The 12119-nt window shown below is 39.6% G+C and overlaps 1 protein-coding gene across 1 annotated transcript in view; it reads left to right on the top strand.

Annotated features, from left to right (window-relative positions):
• The window catches only part of MMP16 (matrix metallopeptidase 16), a 240854-nt gene extending 233131 nt beyond the window's left edge, over positions 1–7723 (top strand). Inside the window, exon 10 of the mRNA XM_024206072.3 lies at positions 3019–7723. Coding sequence (XP_024061840.1) covers positions 3019–3353 — 335 coding nt within the window. The 3' untranslated portion in view covers positions 3354–7723. The remainder of the gene's footprint in view (positions 1–3018) is intronic.
• Positions 7724–12119: the final 4396 nt, after the last annotated feature.

Genomic DNA, 12119 nt, shown 5'->3' with positions numbered 1-12119 from the left:
AAGCTTTCCCTGCTGCTTCTGCACTGTGGTCTTGACTTCTAGTGCAGCAGCAGGAACCCTTACCAGGCAGGAGCAGACATGGCAAGCAGCAAACTTTCCTTCTCTATTCCCACGTGCCCTGCATTCACAAGAATTGTTCAACCCCAGAGTACATACAGTTGCAGCTCCTTCTGCCTCCTGTGCAACACAGCACCCTCTCCCCCAGAGATCCCTGATGCATGGGTGAGGAGCCAGGCAGTAGCTGGAGAGAAGGGAGATTCAGAGGGATGGGAAGGAGTGGGAACTGGATAGGTTCAAGCAACTAATGCCAGGGCCATGAGGACTGAAGTCAGTTGGTTTTCTGAGTGGTAAATCTTTATTTTTCTGTTTAAATTCTGTAGCCTCCTTGAATAATAACTTTGCCAAGTGCCTATAGCTTTGTCTGTCTTTGCAGACTAGTAGGTGGTATAAACTTGTCACCAGAATTTTCTGGGAGGGATATTAAAGCTCATGCATCAGGGCTTAAGCCATTCTCCATTAGAGATCAGGATGAGACCGAAAGTCAGGTGTGGGGGGGGAGGGGGGCAGACTGTGGATAGGTACATACTGCAGGGTTCTTATTCTTTCTTCTGAACCATCTGGTTCTGGGCACTGCCAGAGACAGGATGCTAGATTGGATGCACCTAGGGTGTGACACAGCATGGTAATTCCTGAATCCCTATGATTTTATTCCCTCATTTGATCATGCAAGTCTATAAAGTTTGTTAATATCAGCATCATTTACCTTTGCCAAAGCTGGAGTCTTACTAAGAGTCAACATGTGCAGTGCTTTTCAAAAAACACATTATTTTATGGAAGATATAAATGTGGTTCCCTGTTGTAAACTATGGCTACTCTAATTTTCCATTTGTTCATGAATAAATGAACAAACCTTTTGCAACTCAAATTTGGTGGCACAGTAATAACAATAGTGATGTTTTATGCTGTGATCCAATGGAATGGAAGGTATTTTGTGACCAAATAACTTAACAGTAGTTTTGATATAGCTCACTATTTTTCTTTTTATTCAGCCAAACATATACCTTTCTAGCAGGGCCGGCTCTAGCTTTTTTGCCGCCCCAAGCAAAAAAAAGAAAAGGGTGTCCGGACTGCCGAAACAAAAAAAACAAAACAAAAAAACGGCAGCCACAGGGAGCCCGTGGAGGGCGGCCAAGGCGGCTCTCAGGGGGGTGAAGGGCGGCGTCCACCCGCTCCCTCCGCCCGTGGGCAGCCAAGCACTGCAGCCTACTCGCAGCCGGGCGAGAGGGACTCCCCCGCTCCGGTCTTGGAGTGTCTCTCCCGGCCGGGCAGGCGGAGCCCCTGGGGGCTGCAGGAGATGCTGGCTCAGCCGCTTCTTTAAAGGCAGCTCGGCCGGGCCGGGCTCAGAGCAGCACGGGAGCGGAGGCCGGTGCAGGCGGCGGGGAGTGGCGCGTCCTGGGGAGCCCGGCAGCACGGTGAGCAGCGGGGATCTCTAGTTCCTGCCCCCCGGACTGGGGTCCATGCCCCTGCAGGGCTGGGCTGGGACTAGCGGCACGTGGGGAGCCGGCCGGGGGCCCAGGGGGGCTGCCAAAGCAAAAAGAACCACAGCAGGGCAGCCGGAATGTGTCGCCCCAAGATTGGCCGGAATGCCGCCCCTTACAATGTGCCGCCCCAGGCACATGCTTTCTCGCCTGGTGCCTGGAGCCGGCCCTGCTTTCTAGCTAGAGCTATAGATATGGAGATACAGATACACAAAGAGTCTTAGACAATAAAACTGAAGGGAACTATCTGCAATGTAAAATAATACCTACTCAACTGTCTGCAGAATAATTAGAATTAAATAAATAGTGACTGCAAAAAGATTTTTTTTTAAATTCCTCACATTGATAAATGTGCAGGTGTGGGGGACAAAGGTTTTTTTGTGTAGTTCTGAATTGGAAAAGAAATATAGTAAAATGTATTTTTCTGCACAACTGAAAGTGCCTGACTTTTGTTTGAGTAAGAGATTATTAATATTCTCTCTAATATCTAGTCCACTAATCTTTCTAGCAAGCATTCTTAGTATGCCATTATTAGTATGACAAGCGATACCCAATCTGTCTTCTTGCTCCTACTAGCCTTTAGCACTGTAGGAAAGAACATGAGGCTTATCAAGTAAAGCTCAGGAAACCTCCAGTTGTATGCATTCAGGTCATAAACAATAGGAGGGAGTGCGCACCCATTGTGGTTTGTTTCATGCCAGATCAATGCCATTTTCAGCTGGGATAGTAACATAATTTAGGTTTTTGGCAGGATATTAAGATTTTTTTATGTAGACATATTTCGTAATTTATATTCAATTGCATCTGAATGATCAAATACCAGTTCCCTGCAGAAAATGTGAAGCTGGGTACACCTGTTCTCTCTTGGTAAAGCTGCTGTTCATTCATATAGTGTTTCCTCCATCTGAAGTATAGCAGCAGGCTAAAATGACATTGAAGAGAGTCAGTTCTTATTTCAGCCTGGTCTAGCAGAGAGTTGGAATTCATTTAAACTGATCTCCCATCCTGACAGGGACTCTGACTCCTTGAACTATTGGGACTCAGCCCTGGCAGTGTGGTATAATTCTAATTGTGGTCAAGTGTTCAATTAACGGATGAATCATTAGGCCCCTAAATTCATCAATTGTTTTTCTCTAGCATTTCTTCATAGTCATATTATTAGAATTAGACTAGATCCGAGTTTATTCAAATAGGAAACTTGCGGTTTAAGGTTTTTGAAAGACAAGAAGGAAGTGAAGTTCTGCCTTGGATGCTAGTTTGGACAAGAGCTTTCTTAGGAGCCATATACCTATTGCCAAGAAGATCTGAAAGCTTCCTATCCTGATCTGCACCTGAATAATCCATATTACTTTAACTTTATAGATTCCGGTGCTCAGAAAATAACTCAGTGTCATTTGGTGAATATTGAAGGCTGTTTAACGTCAGTCTTTATAAGCAGATTGTCAACATGACCATGAATAACTGCACTTTTGTTTCCCAGGCTTCACATATTTCTACAAAGGAAAGGAGTATTGGAAATTCAATAACCAGATGCTCAGGGTGGAACCTGGATATCCCAGATCCATCCTCAAGGATTTTATGGGTTGTGATGGACCAACAGACCGGGACAAAGACCGACACAGCCCTCAAGATGACGTGGACATTGTCATCAAACTGGACAACACAGCCAGCACTGTGAAAGCCATAGCCATTGTCATTCCCTGCATCCTGGCCTTGTGCCTCCTTGTCTTGGTTTACACTGTGTTCCAGTTCAAGAGGAAAGGAACACCCCGTCACATACTGTACTGCAAACGCTCTATGCAAGAGTGGGTGTGATGTAGGGTTTTTTTTTTGTCTCCCAGGAGTTTGTGGTAACTTAAGATTCAACGTAAGAGCTGTTGTGCAGTTTCCTAGCTAGGAGCAGGCATCTGTCAGCCTGAATCAGAGCTGATCTTTAAAACCCAGGGGGTTGCCTGTCCTGCACATGAGTGGGGATTCACTCTACTGGGAAGCTTCCATGATAGACAGTATCTGCCGTTTCTTCAGTCCTTTGTCTTTCTTTGTCATTCGGTTCCAGGCCTTTCCTCTGCACGCTCAATACCCAATAAACTATCAGGATTAACTAATGAAGAGGAAAAAAAGAAAAGAAAAATACAATGTTTCTACTGTTTTTCTCCTAAAGCCTGTTCCCCTTTGAAAATAATTTTGCTGAAAGTAAACTTTTTTTTTTAAATTAAAAACAACACAACAACCCACAATTGAACTTTCAGGAAAGTGTGAAGACCCAAACAGCTTTGTCTCCAAAGAGGATTGCTTTCTGTCTGCTATGGATATAGTTGTATACTCCTACACATGATTTTTGTCAAGTGGGAGACCTGGATGACACGCAGGACTTCAGACTGTTCGGACAGCCATTTTCCAACAAACAAGGGGCCAAAATATCTGCAATATAGTAACAGCCTTAATGATACATTCATTTTGTGTTTTATACAGCTATTCTGAGCTACGTCCTCAATGTTTTAATACATTTATATTCATTACTATATTTCAAACAGAACCTTTTTTATTGTTTCTTTCTTTTGTTGATTTTCCTGCATCATTTTTTCCCAAGCTGTACCAGGCCAACTGCCCCCAGGCCTTTCATAGGTCTGTCAGGAACACTCATTCCAAAGCATAGTGAAAAACAGCATGTCTCTGAAGTGGATTGCATTGAACTAAAGTGACAGTCATGTTGTAGAGAAAATTGACACTAGCATTACATTGGTGTAACCCTTTGAGAACTATAGGATTAGTTTTTAGAGTCTGAAGGATGCTAATCTTGGTTGCTATGGAAGTATTGGACTGCAGAAGCGGTATGTGGAAATACAGGTTAATGAAATTCAGGTTTTTAAAACAGATATCTTGAAAGTGTAAGTAAGGGCTTTCAATTACTTGCATTATTGATAAAAAGCATTTATAACAAACAAACAGAAACAAAAATATATTTGCCAGCTACTTTCTGGTAAAACAAATACTTATTTTAATAACTTCTAGCACTCACATAGGATTTTTTGAACTGGCTATAGTTTTACAGCTTAGCCTTTTATCTTAGACATATTGAATCTCTCTTAAACTGTGTTGCATGATAATTCAATTTGCCTTGATACATGAATACATGAAGATAGTGTTACAGTTTGAAAGGAAAGTTAAAATGATGACTCTGATGTTGCATGAATATCGGGTGAATTACCTATTGCATGTTTAACATAGTTCTCAAAGGGTTAGTCAGATCTCTGGCATTTAGCTGTACATTAAATCACTGACGGAGCCAAGGGACCACCAAAGCATTTTGTCATTGTGTGTAATTTGTGCTAACAGCAGTATTGTCATTTTCATGTGACCTGCAGAGCAGGTTTGTATCAATATTTTTTTCCTAGAGAAAAGTCAGCAACTGACAGACCTCTTTATTGATTTTAGGAGCTGCTTCTTGCAGTGATAGGCTTTACAGTCATTGGGCTGTGAACTTATTAGAGATGGTCAGAATGAATGCACCCCATGAGTCAGACACCTGGCTTTGTATGAAAGCCAGGATTTGAGGGGAGTCGCTTTTGAAATAATGAACAGCTTGCCTTGAACTTGATTATTGATCTGTTGACTGTCATTACCAAGTTAAACATTGTCTTCTGTGATAAGCTTCACTGTCTGAATTTCCTTAAATTGCACTGTCCTATGTCTTCGCTCTTTGACCTTTAACTTGCAAACTGGCACAAACTGAAGATAATCTGGTGTTGCTAATCAGTTTGGATTAGTTTTTGTTTTTAAATGGCCTGATATTCATTATCCAAGATTACAGAAAAGCATTGAAGTGTTTTCTTAGGAAAGAAGTGACAGCAACAAAAATATTTATGGTAGATCTGTAGATGGGCATTTTGCTATATATACATGCACACTCTAAAAATGAACTACAGTAGAAGTGAATTTTTATTTAACTTGAATACAATTTTCAGTATAAAATTAGTAATTTCTACAAATAATTAGTCATTAGTGACAAAGTTATAAGAAAAGTACTTAAATACTTGAAACAGCCAGCATTGGCTTTTACATAAAACAAGATTTTTATACTAGATTCAACAGATTTCTTACTGATTTCCTAATATACATTACTGGATCATTTTTTAGAGAGTGTAGGTATATATATACATATAAATATATTATGATTATTATGATTATTATGATTATTTTGGTAATGGATAGCTTGACTGCCTTGAATTTATATTTGTATTGAGCCTAGCATGAAAAATTAGTATGCTTTTTTGTTCAATTACATGATTTGATTTTGATTTGAAGACTTATTTTATGATCATGTGTGGCATGCTATAAAGCATCGCAAACTGTTATTTCTTAGAGCATAAACAGAAATATATATACGTACGGCTAACAAAAAAGAACAGTTAGAAAAAAAGGTATAGTTTTACAGCAAATATGCAATGCAGATGGCATTTTGGAGATGTTTTGTAGAGGTACTGTATGTTGTATGTTATAAATGCACCAGTATCAGCCCGTAGCATTTCTTCAGTAGATTCATTTCAGCTGTTGCTGAAAATGTAAAGAGTGCATTCACAACTACAAAGCATAGGATAATATTTACTACACATGCACTCATTTAGGGAATTCAAAATACTATGCCTGCCTGTCATTTTTTTTAATCCACTGGGTGACTTTTGTTGTCCACAAACAACTGTAAATTATGTTCTGCTACAGATAGAACAAAAGGACTCATGTTTTTGTTCTGAATTTGTCCCTTGGATAGTTGGTGGAAACCACTGACAAAATTATTTAACCTGCAGTTGATTTTCCTCTGCAACAAGAGAACCAGACAATTTGATATTATCCTTAAAACAGAACAGCATCTCATCTGTTTTCTTACTTAACTATTTCACTTCACTTTCAAAGTCTCTCTCATGGCCGCTTTGACTTTTTGTGCAACTATTTCCCAGAGAATAATGAAGTGCTCAGCATGCTGACTGTTGTTCATTGATAAGGTAACAAAAAATGTTTGTATTTGGAGAATTTAACTTACAGTAATTATGCTGGAAGGTAAGTGTGATAATCTAGTGCTTGATATATGGTACATCATAGATACATGAATGCATAATAACTTGATTCTTAATCTATTTTCTTTTAGGAAAAAGTACACATATATATTATATACAGAGAGAGGAAGAATAAAAAGAGTGTTGTATGGCATGTTTATGCCGTGCAGGTTAAGATTGTGTCAGCATTTCTATTATTATAAATTTCTATTTTCAATAGGTTATAACACAGCCATTAAAATTTGCTTCAAGCTGAAAGATCTAAGAGAAGTTTATGTTCAGTCTAATTTCAAAAATGTATATTTGGTTGCTTTTACATTATAGGAGTTCAAAATAAATGAGCTATTTTCTCAGGTTTAGTTTTGAACTCATATAAATCAAAAACACCTTATGATTTAAGAAAATGAAATTTGATAAACAGTTATTCCACAGTAGAGTCTAATAATTATTAGTGTCAACAAAGAATAGAATAAAACAGATGAACTGAGTTTTGAACGTTTGGTTTCTGCTCATGTGCAGTAACTTTTTTCCTAATGTTTTTAATAAACATAGCCATATTAGTAGTGTCACAATCTACACTGTGAATATATACAATACTAAATATGGATTTCATCAGTCTATTACAGTCTCGCAAACTGATTATATAGGTTTTGTGTAAGTCAAGAATAACAAAAAGCTATTTCCTATAGACAGAAAAACACTTAAATTAAATTTTATCAGAAAATAAATTTAGCAGAATATGTATTTGTATATTTACTTGATAGGTTGAAATGGAAAGACTCAGATGGCTCCAAATTAGCCCTGTCAAATTCCCTGAATAAATAGAATACACATTTTGTAACATCATATAAACAATTTTTCTTTTTCTTTTCTTTTTTTGGAGTTGAGTTGGGGAGTAGGTTAAAAAAATGGTTAAGACTGTGAAACACTGATGAAAGCCAAGACATTTCAAAATGGAGGACCAGGCTTCCCTTGTCCCACAACAGTGTGTGTGTGGTTCCCCTCCACCACCCACCCATCCCAGAACTCCTGACTTTATAATATTGTGGGTTAAGAATAGAGTGTAAGACTTAACTCTGAATTCCTTGGCTTTTGTTAGCTTATGATGCAGTCCTGATGTTAGTTAAATGCAGCTTTTGGTTAAATATATGGAATCAAATTCTGGCTTGTTGGTAGGAAAAAGTGCATAGAGCAGAAAAGTAGTTATGCCTATAAGCAGTGGAACATTACACTCTCATTCTAGCTTTTCACATTTGTATTGTTGGTGGGGGCATGGCTTGAAAAGAAACATAATCAAATGGTGAAGATCAAACAGTGCATGTTCCATCCATGATGCATTAAAGCAAGTAGGGACCCAAACTATCACACACATAGCAGCACAAGTTGGAACCATGCCAACAGGAACAGACTGAAGCACAAGGAAACAGCTTCCAGGGATCTTGTTTTGTTGTGAGTCCGATATCCCATGCAAACTCAGGCTTGGCCTATCTGCTAGTTTGGCAGCGGCTCCGGAGGTGGAGGAAGCTATGCATAGCCAGAACCGCCTCAGTCAGGCAGGCAGTAGGAGAGGGGAAGGAGCCAACGCTGGGATTAGTATCTGCCTTTTATCTGTGCTTGTGGTCCTGGCTGCCTTTTAGTTGCTGTGCTTCCAGCCTCTTGAATGAATGATTTCAGAACCACAGTCACCATAGAATGGCATCTTCATCAGTGGAAGGTGCAAATGGCCACCTGTCTAGTTGGGTGTTGAACCGTGCTGTAAAGCAAATAGTCCCTCTGTGTGTACTAAAGAACTGATAGGACACAGCTAGTGTAGTGATAAAAGCATGACTGACACCTCTCTGTTGTAACACACAACACACTCTATTTGTTCATAGCACACTGATTGTGGGGTCAAAATAGTGGTTATGTTATTTTGAGGTGAGGCTGATTACATGGAGCCACGTCAGGGGCAAAAACACAGCCAAAGCACATCATATATACATAAAAGTAACAATTTCTATATGCCCATGAAAGTCATCACAGTATCCCTCAATGTTCCCATGACAAAATACCATGGCAGGACATAATCATGTTCCTATTTCTCTAATCCACTCTTGTACTTTGCGTACCAGCTGGCTCAAAGAAACTGAGCTCATATAACAGTCCCAATCAGCTTATCACCATCACGGACTGCAATGGCTGACCCCATGCAACAGCTGAGCCTGGGATCATCTAGTGTCACATAATGTAGATTCCCTGTGGTACAATGTTATTTTATAGATGAATGTGTAGAAGGAATAGCTCACTAATAATTAGGGTTCCAGATGTTTGAGTAACATTAACACATGATCATTGCAAGTAAATGTTGCCACTACCTTAGAACATTGTTCCAAAGTATTGGTTAACACTATGCTAACCATGGATACATGGTATAAAATTCTTGTTTTCCTAACGTAGATCAGCTGTAACATATCAGCCACCAGTTGTCTTCATTTCATCAATGTTTGTTTGCATGCACAGAGTCTATGCATACTAGATATCTCATCCCATGGTATATGACACGTACAGTGTGTAGACACCACACTGTACACTGCTGTAATGTGTCAACAATCAAGGGAATGCTACAGAATAATGAAAACCTGTGCAAGTGATAGCTAAAGAAACAAGGATAACATCCTAAAGAGAGAGCTATCCACACTTCTCTATGTATGCACTATACTGTGAATTGCCATCACAGCAAAAACCCATAAATGATAGGTGTTACACAGTGTAGCCATTATAAATGATACACATCAGCCTTGCAGTCAGGCAGCATGAACTCATAAACCTATGCAGAATGACAGCATTCGCAAACTACTATCATGGTGAGTGATCCATATTAACTGTGAAGCCCTGATTAGTCAACAATGACCCTGAACCCATTGAACCGCATGTCCCCATCAAACCACATACCACCTCCTTCATAATTGCTGCCCCATTCAATCACCAGCAGTGGCACATGGTCATACACCAGCCAGTCTCTGTTTTTTCCCATATTCAGGGACAAACCTGAATTCACAATCTTAGTCACCTAGTCACCTCTTGCTGTTACAGTTACCATATTTCATCATGTGATACTAGTACAGAGAGAGTGATCATGTTGAATCCATGACATGCCCCAGATGGTATGTACATCAACATCCTTCCTCACACGTGGTTTACACAATACAGTTGTTGTCAGTTATGGTTCCCTTTTGTTTCAACATGATGCTGAGGTCAGATAGTCACATAACTCTATACACAACTGGTCATTGGCCCTCACCAGCATAAACCCACATTTACCAGTGACTTGGGTGAAGCACTTCATCTTTCACTCAGCAGGCAAAACATAATGTATACAGATGCTCCCCGGGTTACGCAAAGCCGACTTACGGAAAACTGCACTTATGGAAAAAGTTCCTTAAATTCCGTAATTTTTTTTTTATTTTATTTTATTTTTTGCGTAATTGTCAGAGATACATCCCCGACTTAAGCAAAATTCAACTTAACCAAGGCGTTACAGAACGGAACGCTTGTGTAAGTCAGGGAGCTTCTGTACCTGCAAATTAGTACCATTCCCTTAATGGTTAAGCACTTGCAAGCATTGGGGTGTGACGTCATCAAATAACAATTTTCTGTTTGCATTATCATTCCAGTGTGCTCGCATAATGCAGCTCTTGTCCTTATGAGACACATTTGCCTGCACTCCCATAAACCATGAGTTAGTATGCATGTGATGAACTGACAGTCACCCTAAAAACATACATATGTGCATGACAAACTAATCATTGTGTTAAATGAACAAATTATGAATCCACTACTGCCATTACTACGCTCAGGTATGAGCTGTGGTAGAATAGTCAGCAATATAAAGTGATTGCTGATAGTGCTCTGAGTTTTCCAGTGTGCACCATTACATGATATTTGGGCATATACTAGCAAGCAGTATTATAGGACTGCATATCCCGATTAATAACTACACAATCCCATATTTATGCATGCGGTGAATCTGAATGCAAACTGTTATGCCCAACTTATGTGCTCTTATTGGATACTGGCATAAGAACAGTGGATGCTCTTCTCGACCACATATTGGCACCAATAGGTTTGATTCCCTTTTTGTCAGATGTCTGGAGGTATACATGGATAAATGCATTCAGAGGAAGAATCTCTCGATGAGATACATTCAGTAGGTATTGCCAACAGCTAATAGTGCTGCTGTGTTGCCATGATCATATGCCGTTTTAACTGATCTTGTCAAACTCTGCTATTTACTGCTATGTGTGATATAAATTCTGTTTTTTGTCAACATACCTGCCAGCTAACTACTGTATGCAGGTAAACAATTGCTACCAAATTATGACATGGCCATGTGCCAAAAGCTAGATGATACCCCTAGTATAACCCTACATGGCCATGTCCTATCAGAGTTCATTGTTTGTCAATATCCACGGTGATCTGAAATATCAGATTGATATGATGTTATACCCATGCAACCATCATCCTCATGTTGAGCATGCATGTTCAGTTAGGAAAGGAATCCAGTACTCAACAAGCCTGTAATGGTGTCAATCAATTATACATCATTTAATTCACTTTTCCTCTATATAATACATTTGATAAAACATCGTCTATTAACTAAGTTTCTAGCACCCATTTACTACCATCTTTAATGCACAGTTCCAATGCCTTGAGGCTATCTCCTCTCAATTCACCATTTATACATCTGAGCTGGTAATGTAACTCAGTATTTCTGTTTTAATATACAAGGATGAAAATCATCACATTGCATTATATCTGTGTCTGTGGTCCTTCTTCAAATTGTACAAGATATATGGGCTCTCACCTGCTTTGTATATGTTGCTTTGACAGAGGCATCCTTGGCTCACAGTGAGGACAAATACTGTTACCCAGCACCACCCACTTACATCTCTCATAAAGGAAATAATTAAAATTATTCATGAGGAGTCCCTTCCACCACTGTCAGTGACCACAGTTGAGTCAACCAGGCCTTCTGATTAAAGGTTACTGAGATATAGCAGTATAAGCATAGACACCTGACCACTGTTCATCTCTAGGAGAAGATACCAACAACAAATGAGAACAGGTCAGTCTCTATACCCAAACCTGAAAGCAGTTTCACTGGAATAGAGGAGACCTTGGATTCTAGATACAGCCAGAATTGCCTTCAACCAGTCTCAGTAACCTTACTCCAAAAAGAATAGGCTAGATAAAATGTGATAGAGAGATAATCAGTGTCAAAGTTTACTTGTGCAAGGGCCTAGTGATGGCTTGTCTTAGTGACCCTGGAACCCTGCCCTCTCAATCAGTAAAACCAATTGAAAACCTACCGGAGATAACATACCATTCATCTTTCGTCATAGATATGGTAAAACCAGTCTGAATCCAATCCAATTTGTCACAGTGAAAAGTATTCAACTTTATTTTCAGATGATGGCATTCTAGATTCACTGAGTTTTCTGCCATGTGAAGAGCTCCACTGGATAAGACTTCTCAGATGCTATGATGGAAG

Source organism: Terrapene carolina, unplaced genomic scaffold (genome assembly GCF_002925995.2).
Source record: "Terrapene carolina triunguis isolate 2854851 unplaced genomic scaffold, T_m_triunguis-2.0 Scaffold58, whole genome shotgun sequence".
NCBI classification, from domain to species: domain Eukaryota; kingdom Metazoa; phylum Chordata; order Testudines; family Emydidae; genus Terrapene; species Terrapene triunguis.
Note: the sequence above shows the minus strand (reverse complement) of the source record. Positions and strands in the feature narration are given on the sequence as shown.